The sequence below is a fragment of the Nothobranchius furzeri genome, chromosome 15 (genome assembly GCF_043380555.1).
Source record: "Nothobranchius furzeri strain GRZ-AD chromosome 15, NfurGRZ-RIMD1, whole genome shotgun sequence".
Lineage (NCBI taxonomy): Eukaryota > Metazoa > Chordata > Actinopteri > Cyprinodontiformes > Nothobranchiidae > Nothobranchius > Nothobranchius furzeri.
Window position 1 is genome coordinate 33,546,552 of NC_091755.1, and position 24,269 is coordinate 33,570,820.

At 43.2% G+C, this 24,269-nt stretch overlaps 1 protein-coding gene across 2 annotated transcripts; it reads right to left on the reverse strand.

Moving 5' to 3' along the window:
- Positions 1-72: 72 nt before the first annotated feature.
- ifrd2 (interferon-related developmental regulator 2) lies at positions 73-20,929 on the reverse strand. Of its 2 annotated transcripts, XM_015967400.3 has the most exons (13): positions 20,655-20,929; positions 15,253-15,318; positions 8,289-8,405; positions 7,983-8,067; positions 7,723-7,847; positions 7,368-7,525; positions 6,385-6,438; positions 6,109-6,287; positions 5,931-6,039; positions 5,716-5,850; positions 5,512-5,640; positions 5,167-5,259; positions 73-914 (listed from the first exon to the last, which is right to left on the reverse strand). In XM_015967400.3, the coding sequence occupies exons 1-13, from the start codon at positions 20,695-20,697 to the stop codon at positions 834-836; spliced, it is 1,374 nt and encodes a 457-aa protein (XP_015822886.1). In that variant the 5' UTR covers positions 20,698-20,929; the 3' UTR covers positions 73-833. The 2 variants fall into 2 exon arrangements, with proteins under 2 accessions (XP_015822886.1, XP_015822887.1); XM_015967401.2 differs by lacking the exon at positions 15,253-15,318.
- Positions 20,930-24,269: the final 3,340 nt, after the last annotated feature.

Genomic DNA, 24,269 nt, shown 5'->3' on the forward strand with positions numbered 1-24,269 from the left:
CCAAAAATAGGCAGCTGTGGTTTCAGCTAACTGAATAAGCTATTCAAATGCAGCACTTTTCATTTACAGGCATCTCCATAAATTCAGTTTATTTGAAATAAACATTATTTAAGCCTTTCAATCTGCATTAAAATACATGAAGAACATATCATTTTTACCAAGAATTGTTTGTAAACAGGTTTAAAACATTGTTTCTTAAAAACCACTTCTTATGGGTGTCTTAATAAATTAAAATATACATTTACCAGAAATGGTAAAACAAACATTTCCTTTGTAAAAACATCAATACAGAGATAATGACTCTTTGATTTAATGTCTTTTAATTAGGCATCTTGTTGTTCCTTATCAAGTATTTTAATTCTTTATTAACATCATAACTCACTCGCACACAAACACCACACACGTTTTCCTTATGGTTGCATTGTTTGAACTTTTTTTGGCAGATGAAGCAGCATCTTGAGGTGTGAAAATGCAGGATTATTGATGGAATAAGTGAGGAATTCTACATCTGTTCAGGAAGAGACACTTTCCAGAAAATTCCCTTGGCTCTTTGAACAAAAACTAACTTTTACTCGGCTCCAGATTTAATAACACGATACCAGAATTTAAATCACCCAGTGGCTCGGCCGATTAGGCTGAGCATCCATTCAGACTGTTACAGTGAGTTATTTCACATTTATAGATGAAACTCCATGAATGTTAGGGTGAAATGAAACTGTCTGAAGTCTTTGTGTGTCCAACAGGTGAAGAGCTGAAGGCATCTTTCTGTGTCCATCTCTGTTCAGATCCAGGAGCTCCTCGTCTTCTCCGGTCGCTCCGTCCTCGTCTTTCCCTCACATGACGTCGGCGCGTTTGTCCCTGACTTTGTTCCTCTGTTTAGTTCTGGCTTTGAAGGCAGCAGAGTTGAAAAGATGCTGCTCAAAGCAAAGAAAGAGAATATTCTTGTTAGGCGTTTATTAAACAGAACATGAATGCGACACTAACCATGAACATCCACTGGATGCATAAGTGGCGCGTAACGTAATCGATGCGTTTTACCTGCGAGCTCCCATCTCAACGGGTGCGTTTCAGAAGTGAAACAGCAGTAAAGGTGTTCCACGCAGCTGGTCCTGCGAGGTTGTAAAATCGCTGGAGGTTTGTGAGATCACGTGAGATTTCGCCAATTCACGCAATAACAAAGTCATCAGTGTGTATCCGTGGTTTATTTTCTGGTCTGTTAACCTCGGCTAGAGAGGTTTCACAGTGAATGACGCACTTTTATTTACTAGTAAAGCAACTAGAAATGTGCACGTGACTTTTATTTTGGAAGTATTTTGGATGTTTTACACCGCTTTTGTGTTTGACTTCCTGCGTAAGCAATGCATCCCTAAACTTCAGTAAGGCATTCAAAACACAACGCTTTGCAGCCGGTGGAAACGCACCCATATCATACACAGTTTATTTCTATAGCACATTTTAAAACAGCATGACAACGGACCAAACTGCTGAACAAAGCTGAAAAAAAAAACATCATAAAAAAATCAAACAACGAGATACAATAACAAAATTGGCATTCAAAAGCAAGATAAGCGTAATGGGCTTTAAGAAGGAACTTAAAAGGAGCTGGCGATGGGGCCTGCCTCCGAGGAAGCTCTTTCCAGTGTTTGGTTGTAATGGACGTTAGAACAGTTAGGAGCAGATGATCGGCTGACCTCAACGATCGCTGTGGCACAAAAGGACTGATGATATTGGACAGATAGGAAGGGGCCTGAATGTGAAGTTTTGTAAACAAAGCTAAGAACCTTGAATGTGACATGGAAGAGCCCGGGTAGCCAATGCAAGGCAGCCAGTACAGGAGTCAGTGGTGCGACTGCGTCTGTATTTGTGAGTAGGGATGTGTACCGAATTCGGTACTTTTTAAGGTACCGACCGAATTCCATAGTTCCGACCGAGCACCGATTGACGTCATTTCAAACGGTGCCTCATTTCGGTACCCGTCCTTCATAACGAGAACTTGCCAAGACAGCTGCGCATGTGCAAGAGCGTTATGTCGGTCGCTGCGAGCCAGTTGTAAACAGAGCAGCATGGTAGAAAGAGCGCTCGCTGAAGCTTGGGTCCACTTCACTAAATGTGATGGGTAACTGGGTGATGATGAAACCAGCGACAACGATCTAAGTGAGACATCCTCATCTTAATCTGCTCCGGTAGGTAAATAAAATGTTTAAGATAACATTAGCTTGATATGTTAGCTTCCGTTTCACTAATGGTGCGTTCGCTTTCTCCTCGGAACTCCGAATTTCCGACTAGAAGAAAATGAACGCGCTCTAAAGTTTGGCTTCACTTTACTAAATGCGACGGGTGATTGGGTGAAGATGAAACCAGCGACAATGATCTAAGTGTGAGGCATCATCGTTTAAATCTGCTCCAGCAGCTAAATAAACTGTTTAAGATAACGTTAGCTTGATAAATTAGCTTCCATTGCCACCATTGTTATCAGCTAATGGTGCGTTCACTTTCTCCTCGGAAATTCTAACTTCCCAGTAGGAAAAATCAAATGAAAAAAGACGGCAAAAGGAATGAAGATACACAGTAAATTTAGTTCACAGTAAAGATGTTTGCTTCAGTTTAATTATCAGCTTATAAAACTACAAGGACGATGTTAAAATACAAACAGTTGAATGGTATTTATCGTGATATTTATCAAATATTGTTATATACTGAGGAAAATATATATTTAATTATAAAAGAGAATTAAAATATTAAACACTCAAAAGTATCGAAAATTGGTACCGTTAAGTACCGGTATCGATTCCTAGGTACCGGGAATTAGTACCGAATCGATTCAAATGTCAAAGGTACCCGTCCCTATTTGTGAGAAACCGAGCTGCAGCATTCTGAACCTTTTGGAGGCGATTCACAGATGATTTGTTGACTCCCAGTCTGTAGGTTATGAATGCATGGATGACTGATTCTCAGTGAGACCTTTTCTGAATGGGTTTCAGGTGAGCAGGGATGGACTGGCCTTTCTGGCACTGTCCCGGTGGGCCACTTACCACCCCGCTCTCACATTCGGCAGCATAGGGACGAGTCCGCGAGCAGCACCCCCCTCCCGCTCTGAGGGATGACGGTTCAAAAAAATGCCAGGGCCGAATCAGTTCCCAGTCCACCCCTGCAGGCAAGTTAACCGGTGTAGTTGGAAGAAACAGTTCGTGTTTCCAATTTGAGCCCCAGGCTAGTGACACAGGACTTGAGATTAAGAAGAAAGGATGTGAAGTGTTGCAGCTACGGTGGCTCACTCATGAGTTTGACTGTATAATCAGTTTTCAACCTGTGTAGCCTAACCCACACAAAGCTTAAAACAAGCCACTCAACCTTTTTAAATAAGTATTTATAATTATGACTGTTTTATCAGCCTACCAGTCCTGAAGGAAGCAAGCTAGTTCTGTTATTGAAGCGGTCACGATTCACACACGGAGGAGGGGTGACGTCAGCCGGGAGGTCGGATGTTGTGAGAAATTGTGTTCCCCTGAAATATTCTTCCCCCCCGTGTCGGGAGATCGCACTTCCGGCTATTTTCACAACATTTGTGATAAACTTTTACGGGAAAATGATGTAATGCAATGTAATAATGTTATGCTTGTGATTTTTTTTATCTGTATTTCCTCCTAAAAACAATAAAAAAGATACAGTAAAAACATTCTTGTTCGCTCTTTTGCAGCAAGCTTATTTATCATTTTTGAAAGTTATGTAAAAAGATGTAATCTCACTCAGTTTAACCACCTTTTATTTGAGGTAGTTTAGTCCTCATAATGGTTGAAGTTAATTTCTGTGGATTTGGAAATATTTGCTCTTGACTGCCAAAGGGAAACAGAACATTTCAGGGGAACATCATTTCCCACAACACCCGTTTCACGTGGATCACGGTGCCTCGATGTAAACAAACTGGCTGCTGCTACCATCTATGGAGCGATCACTGGCTGATCGTTAACTACGGCTGGTGAAGGAGTCTTGGTGAGCCGGGGACACGCTAGAGATCAAGTAAACAATGCTGACTTGTCCACCAGCTAATCGTGGCTCACGGCTGGCGTGGTGGAGATGAACATCACGAGCTACTAGCTAGCCATGGCTAAAGCCGGGGAGCTGTGTATGCTGTGTGTAAACTCCCACGGATTACCAGCAAAAGGAGACCAAAGTCTAAATGTAACGTTTGAGAAGAAGCCCTCTGAGTCGGAACGTCTCAGTAACGCGTGGAGAACTACATCGCTGTTAGTAAAGTGTTGTGGAGATAAAGTAAACAACGCTGATTAGCCACTGGCTAGCGGACGAGCGTGTTGGGTGAGACGGCAGGCTGCGGGAAGAGAGGAGACTTGAGTAGAAGGACTTTGCAACGGACACGCTGGGACCGGGTCGGGTGTTCTGGTACTAGGAAAAGACGGATGAACAACTTGAGTTGAGTTTGGGAGTCAGAGACACTAATCGGAGGCTGGCGTCCAGATAATATCGGGCGAGGATCTGAACATATGTGGCTTCCTTGTGTTGGACATGATGACGAACTGACAAATTTTATGTCTTTTGATTTAATAGTTTTTTATTCAAACTAACAAGTACAGCAACGGTGTTGCTATTCTTTTCTATTTCTTAGTTGATTTAGCAGACTTCATGCTTCCTGGGTGCACTGCTGCCCCCTGCTGGTTCTTTCAGGTTACAGTCATAGTCCTAACGGGTAACGTGGAGCTCGTATGTCCCTAAACAGCTACAGTATTTTAAGATGGTGGATGACCATGGAGCCTCGACCAAAGTTTATGTATATAAAAATGTATCATTTGAAGTTGAGAGGAATATTTAGATTTGATGTTGGTGAGAAATATTAGTGAAAAAGGACAAGTTTGTGAACTGGAAACAGGATTTGATAGTAAACTGGTAAAAATATCACACACTGGGCCTTTAAAGCTTCTATTGAATCCACCGTGTTGACATATTTTAACAAGTTTCCTCTACGCTGCAGGAGGTAAAGTTTACGTTAAGGGGTAAAAGTGGAACCAGCCACTAAAACAGCGGCTAATTTCTGCGTACGATGTTTTGCTGCGCTAATGCGTTTGGCGGAAAGGCCCGATAAGAAGTGAAACTCCAAATGAAATTAGAAAATGTGATGTTGACTGTTTAATACTTAACAAATCAGTTGGTTACCTTCTCAAACCGAGAAATCTTGTTGCCTTTGATGGTAGCGTCCAAGATGAGAGGGGCTCCAAGGCCAAAGATGTCTCTCAGTAGTGGGTTAAACTGCAGTTGGGGGGGCAAAAACAACCTACAATCAAACTTTTTCTCAATGTTTAAAAAAAAAAGAGCTCAAGCTTTGAGATTTCTTTTTGTTGACAGCAAAAAAATAAATAAAACATTTTACAAACAAGCTAGCTCAGTAAACATTTGACTTTCAATGTTCAATGTACTTTCAACAGATCGACGGCTCGTCACTGACTCGTTTAGCTTCAGATAAACCCAAAAAGGACTTGAGGGTTTTATTATTCACCCCACCTGTAGATGGTGCCTGACTCCGGATTCTAGGATCTCCTTGAAGGCATCGTAGATTCTCCTCCTCATCCAGCTGTCGATGTAAACCTTCTCCACTCCAAACCTGATCGTCTCCTCTGTAAAGTCGTTATTCTGCAGCAGAACCAAAACAACATTAAAGGAAACCAAACGCACCGCATAAACTGAGAGACCCTGAACATCACGTACCTCGATGTAACGCAGCACCTCCCTGAAGATGGAACGCTGTTTCCTTCGGTCGTTCTTGGCTCGGTGTTTGTTGCTGTCGGTGGCTAAGCTCTTCAAGCATTCACAGAGACTTTGACTGTTGTCTATCTCAAACTCCTACAAACACAAACCCACCAAATAATGTCGGAAAACTACATTCAAACAAATAAAACGTGCTTGTGCCATTGAGGGTTTACTTCGTCTAGGTTTCTTCTCAACTCTACGAGCAGCGCGATGGTCTCTCCTACTGCGATTCTGTAGTTGACATCACTGCTCTGAAGACAGGCCTGCAGCTTAGAAAGGTGACTAGACAGCAGAAGGATCCCCGTTAGTGACACTTAGCGACTCTGTAGATCTGCTGGAGGTTGAACTCACAGGTCGAGTAGAACAGTCAGCCTAGAAGCAGGACAGAGGGTGACCAGTAGTGACCAGGCCTGCAGGGCGGCGCTGTGCAGACCTGCGCTTCCTGGTTTAGGGGAAGGCAGCGCTCCTTCTTTGTTGGGATAGGAAGACATGAAGACACTTTCTAGGAGAGCCAATGACTTGACCAAGTCCTGTTTAAAGACAATGTTGAGGGTTAAACCTAACAGACTGTAACAAATGAATGATTTTAATGTATTATAAATGTTCCAAGTTTGAAATTAATCTCACTTCTCCTTCTTCAGCAGTGGAGACGTAGCAGCACATCCCCAAAGCCCTCGCACACTGGCGGACGATGGAAAAGACAAAGTAGTAGATATTAACTTAAACAATAAAAGGTTGGAGTGTTAGTAGCCCTCAAACACATAAAACAAACTTTAAACTAGGGACGTTGCCATCATTTTTTGTTGCTCCTAATCATCCGAGTCATGGTTTTAAGTATCTGCCGATACCGGGTCCTGACCCGATACTTCAGAAATGCATCAAAATAAGGAAAAAAACAACACACCCAAGTTGCATTTTAAGTATTTTTTTTTATTGTGAGTTTCTTTCTTTCAATATTTGTCCTTTCCTGATTTCCTCTTTCAATAAGTAGGTGAATAGGAAACATGTTAATATTAGGAATATATTGAAAAGTTTCCTTGTCGCTCATAAATCAAATCGTCTACACAGTGTGCGGCTGCTTTTAGTGATGTGCGTTCCTGCGACAGGAATGCCACGGCACGTGGCGGCCGGCAGCAGGGTCACTCCTTTCACTCGTAAAGCTGCTCATACCTCGGCTCCAGGAGACGACCAAGCCTGATGTTATCTTGGGATTTCTGCTGTCTGACATTTCTTTGGTTTGTTTTTTAACAGATCCTGTCATGCCGGCTGGCTCCATGTTTTCGTCCGAGTTGCTGCAGTTGAACCGAGCTGGATAAATTTAACAAGTCACGTTGGATGTTTTAAAATTGATCTTTTCATCCGATCCCAAGAAAATCACAAAGTCGGGATGGATGTCCGACCCTATGATCAGATCGGGGCGTCCCTATTTTAAACAGTTCTGAGTCTGAACAGCTTGTGTCCAATTTCAGGTGATTTTTAGGCTCCTTTTGAAATGTTTGATCTGCCTGAAAAAGATGTTTTTTAGCCAAACTAAAAACTTTGGTTTCTGCTCCTTTTTTCTTAAAGAGTTCAGTCTGAAGCTTTTCCAGCACCAAAGGCAGTTTACTCACACTCTGGCGAGCTGTTGCGCTGGCACCGTTGTCGATGAGGATGGAGGTGAGAATGGGACGAAGCATTCTGAAACCTTCCTCAGCCTCGTCTCCACCCTCCAGCTGGATGCACAGCAGAGCGAAAACTGTGGCTGCTGCTGCCTGCTCTTCCCCACCGCCTACACACACACACACACACACACACACACACACACACACACACACACACACACACACACACACACACACACACACACACACACACACACACACACACACACACACACACACACACACACACACACACACACACACACACTATAAGAATAAAACTGAAAAGTTTGGAGGAAGAAGGTGTAAAGGATAAAGCACAAACCTTTTTTAAGACTTCTTTCCAGACAGTCGCTCACAGTCAGGCGTCTCTCAGTCAAGAAGTCGTATAAAACCCTGGAAGAAAAAGCCTGTCGCAGCGACTCAAGAGCTGCGAGACGCGTCTTCGCACTGAGACAGAGATGCAAGTAAAGACTGATTAACTCAGCAGAATGCATTTATGTGTTTAATCCTCATCGGTCTGAGTTTATTTAATGACTCAATTTACACGTTTCTTTTCTATAAAGGTAAAATGTAAACCTTCACCTCTTGTCCATCAGGTTGTCTATGCACTGTTTGAGTTTGTCTTCGGTTTCCTCCTGCACCGTCTGCTCATCCACCTGCTCACTCCCTGTGTTGGGCCAGTTAACACATACGTTATACACTGAAAACTGTTTAAAGTGTACTTTGTCGTCTGAAGAAGGTGATTTCAAGCTTAACAAATCAAAAAAATCATTTTAAAAAGAACTTTATAAAAATGTCTTATTAATAAACCAGTTAACTCTGAAAATCCCCAACTCAACCCAGTTACAAATCTACAAAATAACTCTGAACACATATTTCTAGACCGACCTGTGCCTTCTTCCATCACCGACGTGGTTTCACTGGCGCTGCTGTAGTGGCTCAAAATATCAGACGTCAGCTCATCGTCACTGGCTGCAGATTCTGCCTTCATCCCGTTTTTCATGCCTGGACCCAGAAAGACAGCACAAACAAAATGTGAGAAAACCTAAAAAGCGTTCCTTTATGAAGGACAGATGAAGACACCCTTACAGTAACACTAAAGAGGTTTAAACACTTCAACACTGGTTTCAGGGCGTCTTGAGCCATAACCTTTAGCAGCTTCACATTGGACAGCACTGTCGCCCTCTGCTGACCAGAAACTGCACTTAACAGTTGTGTGGTTCAGGTAGGAACACCAGCGGAAGGTCTCTACCTGCTTTACGGCAATAGCAGTTTACTGTAGCTGATAGAAAGGCTAGCAGTTAGCTTTTTCAGTTCACCAACTGTCAAAAAGCACAAGAAGAAATTTCCTTTTTTGTTGGCATCATGTGGGAGCCTTAAAGTAAATGTACGAGTAATGTCACTGGAAGTGAAGCAAAAAGCTAAAACCAGAGCGAACATTAGGGCTGTCGCGGTTGAGGAATTCCCCCTGCGGTGATTCAGGGTGGCTTAATATTACGGTGTGCGATATTATTGCAGCCCTTTTTTTATTGCAGTACTATCTAAACATAATGTTTACACATTTAAAAAAGGTTTAAAATTGCCATGCCTTCTTCAATAACACTTTACTGAATGCAGATCAAAGGGCAGTAACAACACAGATCGCAGTAACGTTTGTTTCTCCGACAGTCGGAGTCCGACTGAACTTAAAAACAACAAAATTCAGGAGGTTAAACTTTTAAATGCAAATTTGGCTGCAGCATCTAACAAATAAGAAACAAGTCCCCATTTTGTTTAGTTGTTTAAAATCAAGCATAAAAAATTACATGCACCGGGCGCGCGCGCGCCAGGGGGCGGGCGCACTATCATTTCACTTTCACACACACGAATGACGGTGATTTATAGCTCGGTCACATCCTTGTTACCTACAAGGAAAACCAGCATGTTAACCATACACGGTTTGAGAGAGGATCTGAGAGGGGTGGCAACATTTCCAGCAACTAGGGCTGGGGGTAAACGATTATTTTTAAAACGATTATTCTGACGATTATTTTATCGAATAGTCGACTATTCTAATGACTATTTAGAAAATTAATCTAATGATTATTTTTCTATTGCACAATTAACAAAAACCAGAAAATCTCAAATAAATTCCTCAAAAAAACTTGATAAATTGTTACTGTAAGAGAATAAACACTACAGGCCTTCCATTTTGTATAACACTGCGTTTATTGTGTTGTTTGGTTATGTTCTGATGACGTGTAGAACTTGGGAGTGCAGGCTGCTGCCTGAGAGGTGGTAGAAGATGGAGTGTCTCCACGCTGCTTTGTTTTGGTCACTTATGTGCGTGAGGCGAGTGGTCTTACGGGTTAAACCAAACTCAGGTGATATTTTACACTAAACCGAAAACCCACAACACTCTAAATGTAATAAAAGGGAGATCTACACCACAAAAAAGATGAACTCTAAACCAAAACGTAACAGCTTATCCCAACGCAAGAAGCTGTTAGCGAAGATGCTAACAGTAGCTTTACCAACGTTAAGTTCAAGTTACCAAGTTTAAATAAACCAAAAACACCCGGCAGCAAACAGACCAGCACGGAGGAGAGACCGCTACCACCAAAACAGCTCTCCTCGTGTCTGAAAGAAGTTCCTTTATGAAGGGAGAAGCGCTCCCGGTGATTTTCTACATCTGCGGTAGGCACGAAGCAGCGCATCTGACCCCGGAAGTTGTTGTCCGTTGCCGGGAGACGAAGGGGCAAAACAGGAAAATAATCTAGTAGTGGACGGACGTTGTTCCGGGTCTTCGGTATTTGGCGGAGATGTTAGTGAAGGCGGAGAAGAGGGCGAACTAGAGGAAAAACAGGCAGATTCCTCCTCTATTTACAAACTCCTGGGGATGCAACAAGTGGGCGCGGTGCGTCGACTTCCGGATCTGACATCGACAAATTTTTAGAATCGAGCCGTCGACGTAGTCGAGGCTTCGCTACAGCCCTACCAGCAACACTGAAAACCCTCTCGGATGGTGCGCTCGTTGCACTAACGCACACGTACTTGCGTGCGACTGGCGAGCAAAGGGAATCTCTCCCGGTTGTTGCTCCACCATGTCGGGGGGGGGGGGGGGGGGGTGTCTTTAGGGTGGATGCATTCCTCCTGCAGGTAGCGAGTGAGCTCACGCTCGGCTCAAACTCTCTTCGGGACGGTTGCAGAAGCAGTGCTTGTCCGGGACTTCAGCAGGTCTCCGAGCGTTTATTATTATTTTTTTGCCGCTGGTGGCAGCTCTGTCTCGGCCAAGGACTCTGGCTGCGCAGCAGCTGACGTACTAAAAACCAAAGTGCTCCCAAAGGAGCGAAGTAACGTTTCGTTTTGATACCAGTGCAGCCATCCTTCTCAACATGCATCATTGAGTCGAACCAAGTTCAGTAATCGCGGTGGCCCATGATGCAGCGTGGTGGGTTTCGTCATATTGCGATATTTCATTTTTGCGGTTACCGCGACAGCCCTAGCGAACATTGATGCAGTCGACACTTGTTTAAGAGCTGAAGAAGGTTACGAAGTCACGGACTGATGGTGACCTGGCTTTGTTGCTACTTTTTTGTCCAACAGTGTGGATCTTTTTAATTTGTGGCTTAATCTGGTATCAGTTAGCACATGTTAGCAACACTCTTCATTTACCTAAACAAAAATTGCTAGGACTCATGTTTACAATGTACTTGATTTTTACTTTCCTTTACTTCTTGTTTCCACTCTATTAGTTCACTTATTTGGGATCCAAGCATTTTTATTTTAGGGTTTCAGAGTAGATGTTTCATATTTATTGCATGTTTTTTTAAGTACAGTTTTAAGTACCGTTTAGGAACCTGTACATTGTAAATATTGATTTGGCACCAGCATCAAAAGAAACCTTCAATGGCCAAGCTTAATCCTACACTTCATACAATGCAAGAAGGATTTGCACAAATTAACAACACCACCAGAATAATAAGGAAAAAAGCTCTACAACAGATTTTTTTGATCCTTATTGAGCTCATTCTTGTTTATGGTCCATTGTTTTTGCATTAGTAAATTCTGAACATGAGAAGATCGTGTGTTGTGTTATAACAAATCTCTCTGACACTTCACAGTTGCTCATTAAGCTAACAGATTGTGCCGTTGCATTTACAAAGTAGATTTTCTCTTGTTAAAAATGAGAAAACAATGAGCAGGAACAGCAGATGATGGATGGGTTTTCCATTAGCCGATGTCCCATGACGGTTCGTGCTTTTATTAGCACCAGGTGTTCTGTTTCAGCCCAGCTCTGCCACGTGTGGTTGTGGAGGAAAGAGGCACAGCTGAGCCAACTCTCAGGTTGCTGCTGACTCAGGACTTTCTACTGTTGGTGGGATTACTGAAGACCAGGTTGCTCATTCACCCAGCGTTCACTCCAGAACAGTCAGACCATGTTTGTATTCATGACAAGATCAACCGGTACAGCTGGGGGTCATCCAGAGGTCACTCATGATGCAAGATAACCTCTATGTGCATTAGCAACACATTTTCTATTATTAACCAGAACTTTAGTAAAGGCAGCCTGGCCTGCCAGACTCGTCCTCTGTTTAATTCCACACAGAGGACTAATCTGGTTACTCAGGTAGAGAGGCACATGAGGGGCGGGACTAGTCAGCTCAAAAATAACCAATCAGAAAAAAAGGCAGGAATGCCAACTGTACTGCACCACACTGTAGTTTTTTCACTGTAGTCAAAAATGGCGTCTGGCAACGGTGCAGACATCTTTTTTTTTTTTTAGAAGAAATGCTTTTAGTGTCTCTTGTTGTGGTTTTAAAGACATGTTCAAGTCATTTAGAACAGAGGAAAGAGCCACAGCAAACTCCACTTCTGATGCCATCTTTGTTGTTTACGAGAAACTGAACATTGCGGTGTGTGACGTACGCTGCTCAGCCCTGATTGGCTCGGTTAGAATTCTCTGGGGGTGGGGTTATTGGAATTGGAGAGTTCCCAGACCCATGCTTCATTATCCAACCCCAAAAACAACTGAGTGTGCTGTGTAAACCGAGTTAATCATGTGAAGGTTTAGTGATGGCCGCACCTGGTTTACATTATAGTGGCTGAGCTGCTAAAACACCCTAAAATTGCTGTTATAATGATCGAATATGTATTTTTCTCTAATCTCTAACATTTGTCTATAACTCGCATTGGTTTATTAAAAATCAGGGATATAAGAAAACATTAATACAGTGAATTTCTGTGATAATTTGTGTTGTGATACTGAATAAATTATTAAAAAGCAGTGTCTCAGTTTGTAATTGAGAATTTACATGCAAACATTTCCTCAATTATTTTGAACGGAGCAATTCTAACTCTGACAGCTAGGTGGCAGCGGTTTTTACAGCTTTTACTCTGACAGAACAGCGGGATCTTGTGATAAAGCCAGATATGTCTGGCCTAAGTTTTACAATTAAATGCAGTCTTAAAATTGCAAACATCATCTGGATTCTAGTATTATTATTGCCTCCCCTGTACTGTGATAAATATATCGCCAGATCCTTACCAATCACACCCCTACTAAAAATAAACTTTACACATTAAAATAAAGTGAATTTGCAATCAATTAATTTGATTTAGGCTTTTGAGGGGGAAAAGTTAATTTTTAGTCTGCAGTTAACCAATCACTGTTCTTCAACACTGATCACTGCAGCTTCAAGACACACCCTCCCACACAGACCCACCCACACACAGCTCAGTCGTGTGAAGCGTGAGCTCACTGCTACCACTCGCGCCGCGTGTCATCTCCACTTTTCTACTTTATGCCAACAAAGCAACCGCTCGCACGGCTGCAGGCTGAGGAAGACGCTCTGCTCACAAACCAGGAATCTGAGCTGACTCAGACACAGTTTTTAAGTTGGATTATTTGACCTTTGTTGGAAAGCACAAGCCACTGATGTAAGACAAAAGCCTCCAATGACAACAGTGATCTGCACATTTGCATTAAATGCTGAAAGATTTCTTCTAGAATTAGACCCCCATGTTCTCGTGAACAGTTTCAGGTCCTGATTTTAGAACTTTACGATTAAGACAAAGACTGTTGAAATCTCAGTTTAATGTGGTCACTCAGTGCAAGTCCTTCATTTGGATAAGAAAAGAGCAAGGCATCCGCACAGCTGACTCATAGCTTCTTGCTTTTCTTATTCCCGTCACACACACAGACTTTGAATGGTAAAATCTAGCGACACATATGTCGAGCCTGAAGCAAACAGAGGAAACCTGTTCTCAGTTTTGGGGAAGAACTGAGATCTAAACTGTTGATGCCACCTCAACAGACCATTTTTGAGTATTCCACCCACTTGTTATGTCGCTGCCACTCAGTTACAAGCTAATTACTCGGATCAGAAGTGGGTTACGATAGCTCGCAATAAAATACGGGGGCTTTGTGGGAAGCTGTAACTAGAACAGGTTGAATGAGTGAGAAGATCAGGCATGATTAAACTTCCTTTTTAGTTTTGTGTTTTTTAGAAAAAGATATAATTACAGCACAAACAAGGGGCATTGACTTGGTAGGGACTGTGGTGAGGTCATTCGTCTCAAATGGCATTTTCCCACCACGTAATAAAATATGGTGTGTCTTTTTCCTTTATAATAGCAGTAACGTACTACCTGATACTGTTAAGCAGGTGCAACACGGCGGTCACCTGTAACTCAGATTGAATGATGTGTCATATTATGACTGAAATTAAGATTTCCAATAACCTGCTTGGGCGATTGTCAAACGAGTTTTTTTGCAGCGCTCCGGACTGACCCAGGATCTGTTGCGTCAACTGTGTTACACATCCAGTTTTAAAAGTGTTCTGGCGGTAGCAGCAAGTAAGGTGTGTGGACTGAGGGTTGATGGAGTGGCGCATCAGCACATTTGGTCATTTATCCAGATTTTTTCCCTTTTCTTTTTGTGCTTCTACTACAGTCAATTATTCATGGCTGTGGTCACCGGTCGTTCATTTCCCTTCCCTCCTACGGCACGGTTTGAGTGTGAAAGAATCTGATTAGCCGGCTTCCTGCAACAGAGGAACGAGATTTACCAAAATAACTTGAACTTGAATTAATGTTTGGGTTTTTCTGACAAAACAAACTGTAACATGGTTAGGATGATTCAAAGTTAGCATGTAAAATGTGTCAATGTTGTGTTTGTATGATGTTATTTCCAGTCATAAATCCCAGTTAAAGTCCCATTAGTCAACATCACACACTGGTGAAATGGCATCTCTGCATTTGACCCAACCCTGTGGGCAGCGGTGAGCTGCAGCAGTGGCTGCGCTCGGGAACTATTTGGTGGTTTGTAAAATGAACCATTTCATGTTTGTCGATGTACTTTGAGAAAATATTGAGCTGAAGCTTGAAGAAAACATTGAATAAAATTGAAATTTCTGCAAGAAAAACAACAATTTAATCTTTTCCTGATCCACTTGTTATGATCAAATTAGAAAAGCTTTTAGTACTGAAAGCTAGCTGCTAACTTCCTTAATAAATACTGCAATAAATACTGTACTGTGATTACTAGAAACCGACTTAAGATACAAATGTCTGCTAAACCAAAGTAATGTAATAAACACGTGAACACCCTGTGATGTGTTCAGTTTCATCAAAGAGACAATTACAAACAGCTGATCTTGTTTGTTGTGAAACGTTAATTAGAAAGAATTGTGTCAAGGAGAGGTCTGCTGTAACATACACAATACATAGAAGCAAGCAGTCAGGGTAGTTACATCATAAAAGACAACACAATTGTGTTTCAGTCTATCTTCAGTATGCAAGTGTGTTGAGCCCACTTTACGAAATCTGGGTAAAGTCTGAGGTGACTAATGCTAAAGATCAGAGGAGTTACCTTTAGGAAGTTTAGGTGATGCTTTAGCTGAAAGCTGCAGCTGAAGAACTTCCTGGCAGAGAGAACCTGGATTTGATGTTTGGGCAGATGGATGAAAGGTGTGAAATGCAAAGTATGTAAATGGGGGGTTAGTGGGAGGGTGTATGGATGAATTTTAAGAGCAGGGATGGTAATGACGGAAAAAGAAAGCAGCATAGATAAGCTGAAATTCTATGACGTAAATTAACAAAGTCATTCAAGTGATTTGGGTACATAGAGAATATCCTCAAAAAAATCTGTTGATGCAAAAGTTCATTTAACTGTGCTTCCCTGGCTGCCATCTTTGCATAAAATCCTATTCAATTCAAGTTTTTTTATATAGCGCCAAATCACGACAAGAGTCGTCTGAAGGCACTTCACAAAGTAAACATTCCAATTCAGGTCAGTTCATTAAGCCAATCAAAGTTTCCTATATATGGAACCCAGCAAATTGCATCGAGTCACTGACTTGTGTCAAGAGTCTTGACACAGGGTATCTGCAGGTTTAAGGGGGCCAAATTTAAGACTTTTTAAGACCTTTTTTAAGGCCACTTTGACCAAATTTAAGCTATTTTTAAAAATTAAATTTAAGCTACAATTTCCAGCTATTGCCTGGAACCGGTGCTAACCACGTCGCGAACGTGGGATTAGCCATCCAGTTACCATTAAACTTGCACTTCCCCATGGCGCAAGCTCCCACTAGCTTAACCAGCTAATGTGCTCATCTAAAAATAGCCCCCTTTCACTACCAAATGAATGTGTACGGTTCTGCTTACGCCAACATCATACACAAAAAATGCTGAATACTAAAAAGAAATTCACGAAAATTTTATAGAAATAAAAGAATTTTGTTTATTGTGTCTTTGGTAATTTAAGACCTCTGGAAACTGTATTTAAGGATTATTAGTCATTTTTAAGGATTTTTAGGGCCTTAAATTTGGAAAAGCAAATGTAAGACTTTTAAGGACCCGCGTATACCCTGTTACAGCAATCCTCATACTAAGCAAGCAAACAGCGACAGTGGAGAGGGAAAACTCCCTTTTAACAGGAAGAAATCTCCAGAGGATCCTGGCTCAGTATAAGCAGCCATCCACCACGACTCACTGGGGATCGAGAAGACAGAGCACGCACGCACGCACGCACGCACACACACACACACACACCATATATACCAAGTAGTGTTCTATGGCTACATGTGACATAAATGTTTATGCTTCCAAACAGTAGCAATGCATGGGCATAGTCTATTTCAGGAAAAATAATTGCTTTAAAGAATCTATTACTATCAACATTATACACGTATTCCTGAGATTTCTAAGCCATAACTTATAAACTATCTCAAGTGATGCATAAATTAAGTAAACACCTTCATCCTCCTTGAACCGTCACCTTATCGTGGTGGAGGAGTTTGAGTGCCCTAATGATCCTAGGAGCTATGTTGTCTGGGGCACTTAGTGCCCCTGGTAGGGTCTCCCATGACAAATTGGTCTTAGGTGAAGGGTGAGACAAAGAACGGTTCGAAGGATCTTTCATGGCGGTGAAAACGAAGAGTCGGAGTACCCGGCCCGGAGGGTTACCGGGGTCCCACCCTGGAGCCAGGCCTGGGGTTGGGGCCCGTGAGCGAGCGCCTGGTGGCCGGGCTTTCGCCCATGGGGCCCGGCCGGGCCCAGCCCGAACCGGATACATGGGCTCGTCCAACTGTGGACCCACCACCCGCAGGAGGAACATGAAGGGTCCGGTGCAATGTGAATCGGGTGGCAGACCAAGGCGGGAGCCTTGGCGGTCCAATCCCCGGACAAGAAAACTAGTTTTTGGGACATGGAACGTCACCTCGCTGGCGGGGAAGGAGCCGGAGCTTGTGGCAGAGGTTGAGCGGTACCGGCTAGATATAGTCGGACTCACCTCGACACATTGCATTGGCTCTGGAACCCGAGACCTGGAGAGGGGTTGGACACTCTACTTTGCTGGAGTTGCTCCGGGTGAGAGGCGGAGGGCTGGGGTTGGCTTTTTGTTAGCCCCGAGACTCTCTGCCTGTGTGTTGGGGTTTACCCCGGGGGACAAGAGGGTAGCTTCCTTGCGCCTTCGGGTCGGGGAACGGGTCCTGACTGTTGTTTGTGCTTATGGGCCAAATATCAGTTCAGAGTACCCACCCTTTTTGGAGTCCCTGGGACGAGTGCTAAATAGTGCTCCATCAGGGGACTCCATTGTCCTGCTGGGGGACTTCAATGCTCACGTGGGCAATGACAGCTTGACCTGGAGGGGTGTGATTGGGAGGAACGGCCCACCTGATCAGAACTCGAGCGGTGTTTTGTTATTGGACTTCTGTGCAAGCCGCAGTTTGGCCATAACGAACACCATGTTCGAACATAAGGATGCCCACCGGTACACTTGGTACCAGGGCAGCCTAGGTCACAGGTCGATGATAGATTTTGTAGTCGTATCATCTGACCTGCGGCCGTATGTTTTGGACACCCGAGTGAAGAGAGGGGCGGAGCTGTCAACTGATCACCACCTGGTGGTGAGTTGGATCAGATGGCAAGGGAACATGCCGCGTAGACCTGGCAGACCCAAACGCATAGTGAGGGTCTGCTGGGAACGCCTGGCAGAAGAACCTGTCAAGACGGTCTTCAACTCCCACCTCCGGCAGAGCTTTGACCACGTCCCGAGAGCAGTGGGGGACATTGAGTCCGAGTGGGCCTTGTTCCACTCTGCGATTGTCGAGGCGGCTGTTGCTAGCTGTGGTCGTAAGGTGGCCGGTGCCAGTCGTGGTGGCAACCCCCGTACCCACTGGTGGACACCAGAGGTTCGGGGAGCCGTCAGGCTGAAGAAGGAGGCCTACAGGGCGTGGCTGGTCTGTGGGTCTCCGGAGGCAGCAGACAGGTACCGGATAGCCAAGCGGGGTGCAGCAGTGGCAGTTGCCGAGGCAAAATCTCGGGCGTGGGAGGAGTTTGGTGAGGCCATGGAGAAAGACTATCGAGCGGCTCCAAAGAGGTTCTGGCAAACTGTCCGGCGCCTCAGGAGAGGAAGGCAGCAACTCGCTCACACTGTTTACAGTGGGGATGGGGAGCTGCTGACGTCAACTGAGGCTATAGTCGGACGGTGGAAGGAATACTTTGAGGAGCTCCTCAATCCCACCAATGCGCATTCCGAGGAGGAACCAGAGCGGGGAGGCCTGGGGATGGACTGTCCGATCTCGGGGGCAGAAGTTGCTGAGGTAGTCAAACAACTACACAGCGGCGGAGCCCCGGGGGCGGATGAGGTTCGTCCTGGGTATCTCAAGGCTATGGATGTTGTAGGGCTGTCATGGTTGACACGTCTCTACAACATTGCGTGGTCATCGGGGGCAGTTCCTAGGGAGTGGCAGACCGGGGTGGTGGTCCCCATCTTTAAGAAGGGTGACCTGAGGGTGTGTTCCAACTATAGGGGGATCACACTCCTCAGCCTCCCTGGAAAGGTCTACGCCAAGGTACTGGAGAGGAGGGTCCGATCGATAGTTGAATCTCAGATAGAGGAGGAGCAATGTGGTTTTCGTCCTGGCCGTGGAACTGTGGACCAGCTCTATACCCTTGCAAGGGTGATGGAGGGGGCATGGGAGTTTGCCCAACCAATCCACATGTGCTTTGTGGATTTGGAGAAGGCTTATGACCGTGTCCCCAGGGGCACCCTGTGGGGGACGCTCCAGGAGTATGGGGTGGGTGGCTTTCTGTTAAGGGCCATTCAGTCCCTTTACCAGAGGAGCGTGAGTTTGGTCCGCATAGCCGGTAGTAAGTCGGACCTGTTCCCAGTGAGGGTTGGACTCCGCCAGGGCTGCCCTTTGTCACCGGTTCTGTTCATCACTTTTATGGACAGAATTTCTAGACGCAGCCGTGGTGTGGAGTGTGTCGAGTTTGGTGGCAGGAGAATCTCGTCTCTGCTTTTTGCGGATGATGTGGTCCTACTAGCTTCATCCAGCTCTGACCTTCAGCTCTTGCTGGGTAGGTTCGCGGCCGAATGTGAAGCGGCTGGGATGAGGATCAGCACCTCCAAATCTGAGACCATGGTTCTCGACCGGAAAAGGGTGGCTTGCCACCTCCGGGTCGGGGGAGAGGTCCTACCTCAAGTGGAGGAGTTTAAGTATCTCGGGGTCTTGTTCACGAGTGAGGGTAGGAGGGATCGGGAGATCGACAGGCGGATTGGTTCGGCGTCTGCAGTGATGCGGACGCTGAGCCGATCTGTCGTGGGGAAGAGGGAGCTGAGCCAGAAAGCCAGGCTCTCGATTTACCGGTCGATCTACGTCCCAATCCTCACCTATGGTCATGAGCTTTGGGTAATGACCGAAAGAACGAGATCGCGGATACAAGCGGCCGAAATGAGTTTCCTCCGTAGGGTGGCCGGGCTCAGCCTTAGAGATAGGGTGAGGAGCTCGGACATTCGGGAGGGACTCGGAGTAGAACCGCTGCTCCTCCGGATCGAAAGGAGCCAGTTGAGGTGGTTTGGGCATCTGGTCAGGATGCCTCCTGGACGCCTCCCCGGGGAGGTGTTTCGGGCATGTCCTGCCGGCAGAAGGCCCCCGGGTCGACCCAGGACACGTTGGAGAAGTTACATCTCCAATCTGGTCCGGGAACGCCTTGGGGTCCTGCCGGAGGAGCTGGTGGACAAGGCCGGGGAGAGGACGGCCTGGAGCTCCCTAGTTGGGATGCTGCCCCCGCGACCCGGACCCGGATAAGCGGAGGAAGACGACGACGACGACCTTCATCTGTAGTCCCTGAATGGATTATCCCTTTAGCTCACAGAAAGAAATCAGCTGATTGTGAATAATCTACTGTTTATATTTAAATGACTGATGACACTGCTGCTAACTATAGCACACAGCTATACTTGTAACTTCAGAACGTCAGGGTTCATAATATATAAAAAAAAATCTCAACAGATTATTTCCTGAAAAGTTTTTGAGTGTTAAGTCATTCAAATAGCTGAGGAATTCCACATTATATGACTATTAAGCTCATAAGTCCTGAGTATAAATTTAGGTTTAACTTCTAAAGTCATTCAATTAAAATTCTATTTTTAACCAAAAGGCTAATAGCACCGTATGGTCAGTTTTAATATCAAAAATCAGAATGAATGGTCACTTTGAGAATGATTTGTTTGAGCATTTATAACTTTTCTACGTTTTATGGTTAAATAAAGAGAAATGAAACAGCTGTTTTTACTCATTTGAATGTTTAAAGATGACTGCAGCATTAGAAAACCAGAGAAGCAACAGGCTGTTCGTGCCACATGGATCCTAAAAATTACGAGTACAGCTCAGACTGAACGCTGGTGATCGAGCCTTTTTTAGACTCTTATTCCCGTCGTGTTATTTACTATACAAACAATAGCAGGAGGGTGCAGCTGTTACTTACCCGGCTTACTGGAGCCACGTTTCCCTTTTTTACTCCGCGGCATGTCGAGCTGCTCTCAGATACTCCAGGTCACAACAAAGCTAGCTCCCACGGCTACTGCTAGCTTCCCCCGAAGCCGATATTTTCTGATTTCAGCAGCCGATAAAAAGCAGGTTAAACTGTCGCTCTAGGGTTAACAGCTATACAAATGTCACCATTTTATTCACACTCGTCTTGACACCAAGTTTACTTAGCGCCCTTTAGGAGCACACCAAACCCGAGCACCACGTTTTAAAACTCCGGTGTCTCCAACCTCTGATGAGAAAAAAAGAAGAGTACTGTGGCGGGAAACAAAAGCCCCTCTTTAACGGTTTTCACTAAGTATTATCTGTGATTGTCCCCGGGTAATTTATATCTAACGCCTGGCTGAGATGGTAGGTGTTCTTCGAAGTGTTTAGGACGGAGTTTTGAACACGCTGCTATCGCCAAGTCCACCATCTTCCCCCAGTAACCACTGAACGGAACCGGCTGCTGCTGCCGCCAGGTTGGTTCTTCTGCTAATGTCCTCCGTTTCCGGTTAGGGCTGGACTGACTCATCAGACCGTCAACAATATTATTTTATTTTTTTATTTTTATTTATTTATTTAATTTGTATAATTAGCACAATTTTATTTTGCTAATTTGTATCTCATTTTTACTTTATGTTTTATATTTATTTTTATTATGTCTCATTGTTTTTAATATTTTCTCATATTTTTTTTAAATAAAAAAGTATAAAAGAGATTTCATGGGGCTGCTGCTTTTAAATAACGTTTCCTATTAAAACAATTTTACAAGTTACTGTATGTTTTTCTAAGTATATATGCATGTGACAGATAAACACATTAGTAACATCACTGTTCAAAGAACTTTAAAGACATTTGCTCATCTCCACGTCATCTCTAATATTTGTGTGTGCTCTGTTCCTTCTGGATTTCAAATTAATTATTTAGACATCAACAAATAAACAAACCCTTGAAAACGTACTACTATTGTGGGTAGCTTGGTTTTTACAAACTTAGATCCCACACATAAAGTCCCTTACAGATATTGCCATATAGTTTCTGCTTTTTTGCATAATATGAAATAGTAGAGGAGACCCCCACTGTGGGTCACTAGGGGCTACAGGGGCTCTTGAGATGATTTCCAGGAATCAAAATGAAATTTAAAAACAAGTGCTGAAGCTATATTTGCATCATAAGTTATACAAAACATCAAAATATTGTCATAAATGGATATAAATTAATTTGGGCTGAAGCAGTTTTCTTTATGCCCCGAATTATTTAGATTTTAAGCACGTTTGTATAGTCAAGTCAGAGATACTGTATATCTGAGGTCACAGCTGCCATTTTGTGGGTTGTAAGATGGAAAATCTGGGAACCACTGGTATAAAACTTAACCCTCCAAATGTCCTAATGGGTGTGACCCCACGAGCAAAGTGTACCATTGAGCAGGGTTGATGGTTTATCACTTGGGTCCATGTGGCAGGGGTGAGGAGTGAGCACCACCTCACCCCTGCCACGTGGACCTCAAGGGATAAACCATCAATCCTGCTCATTGGTCAACTTTCCTCGCGGGGTCACCCATAAAGACAGTGGGAGGGTTAAGGATCATTTTAAGTAGGGAAACACTGAAAATAACAAAGACAGCTTAAAACCATGAACACTTGCAAGTGAAATACATGCATGAACATAAACCCTGTTTCACAAGTGTTTTGCAACAGTCTGTTGAAATGTGCAAATGAGGCCTTTTCTGTTTAACCTACATCCACTTCATTGCATAAAGTCAAACAGAAATAAGTCGGTTCACAGTGCAGAACGAATGAAAGCAGAAGCAAACATTTTAAACTGACCACCTTGTTTAATTTCACAACCTGAAAGTTAGTTTAAGCACATAACAGATACTATAGTACAAACACTAAGTAACTCTTCTACATTTGCACGTTCAAAAAATTGTGGGAAACCATTCAAAACCCCTCTTGGAAAGCTAAATTTCATCACAGGATAAAACACAAATATAGAAGAAAAATCACGTATACAATAAAATCTAAACTTTTCAGAGAGTAGAATAACTTCAAGGTATAAATCTGTAGTGTGTTTAATCTTTAGCCACAAATGCATGTAAAAAAATTACATCCTAATACTAAAACATTTCACTTTTTCATCAGACCATTTCTTTTGTTCGAATTAGATAGTGCACTGTAAAATCTGATTAATTCTTCTCACTAGAAAAAAAGCATGTAAACTGTTTGCCCTTAAAAGTAAAAGTATGCGTGAGTAGGTATTTATGTATTGGAGGTACTAATACTTACGGTTACTTTGAAGTGGCAGTGTGTAGTTTCCTGACGACAGGGGGCAGTACATACATTTGAGGGTAGTTTTACACCACATCGCTGTGACGGCTAGTTTAAAAAAAACTTTACGGTAAATGTTACCTGTGGAGCAGCAACATGCAACCTCAGCGTGACTCCTCACACTTTGATGGTCCTTCGGTTAATTCCACCCAGAGAATGCAATGTTGATGCTAGTTTTCTGGCGCTGTACTTTCCGCATGTGCCCGAGGTCCTGCGCCTGTCGATGATGTCCTCATACTACGGCAATACCGCTCGGCCAAAATATATTGCATCTTTATTTTTATTTCTGTTCTTTCACATATGTTTTGGAAATAATTTAGCTGTTTTGTTAATACATTTGTGTGTCTTACTGCCTAAATGTTTTGAACGTGGTAACGTAACTTCTCTGAGTCGTACATCCAGCCAATCTTTTTATAAGACGTAATCGACAGGCGCAGAAAACCGTTCCAGCCAGAAGCAAACATGGCGTCTAATATAGCATCCCCCTAAGACGCTAGACCCTTATGTACTTTAGACCTGATTTTTATGGTTATATGGTACAAAACCGCCAATATTTTTCAACAACCGAACATTTTTTGTTCATTTTCATCATTTCCATGAATATTTCCAGATATTAACAGTAAAAACTACACATTGTACTAGTTTCTTAGTTAAAGAGACAAAGTACATTATACTTAAGCAATAGTAAACTGTAAGCACATTCTGAAATACTTTCCACTAGTTTGTCTGTTGTAGCAACTTACATTTAGGTGCATTTTACTTTGTATGCATTAGTGACTCCAACACATAATTGCCAAGTCCCATGTACTTATTATTTGTACCAACTGAGTTATAAAGAGCAAAAATCAGTTTGTTTTTCTGTTAGTAATCAAACTCGGAACAGGAGTTTTTTTTTAATCAAACCCTGGTATAACTTTTAAATTTCTACAGTATTTTTGTAAATAGAAATTGCTTTAAAAGTTTAAAGAAAACTTTAGAAAACTTGAAATAATGTTTGTTTTGGTCCAGCAATGCTTTATATTAAATTAATATTAATTTTCCACAGCAGAAAACTATTTAAATATTAGACTCTGATTGATTCCAACATCACCCAACTAGTTTTTCAGGTAGTAAGTTTGCTCATTTTGATTAGCAAATTCTAAAAAAGACAAACCTATATTGAAAGTTTTTTTCTGTTTACGGTTTTAAACACGACTAATACTGTTTGTAGGCTCATCTGTAACATACTTCTGATTCACAGCACA

Excerpts from the sequence above, each read along its gene's own strand:
- ifrd2 (XM_015967400.3), bottom strand. The coding sequence starts at position 20,697 with ATGCCGCGGAGTAAAAAAGGGAAACGTGGCTCCAGTAAGCCGG. Across the intron at positions 7,526-7,722 it reads GGAAAGAAGTCTTAAAAAAG|GCGGTGGGGAAGAGCAGGCA; the intron begins GTTTGTGCTTTA and ends GTGTGTGTGTAG. Across the intron at positions 915-5,166 it reads AGATTTCTCGGTTTGAGAAG|CATCTTTTCAACTCTGCTGC; the intron begins GTAACCAACTGA and ends TGCTTTGAGCAG.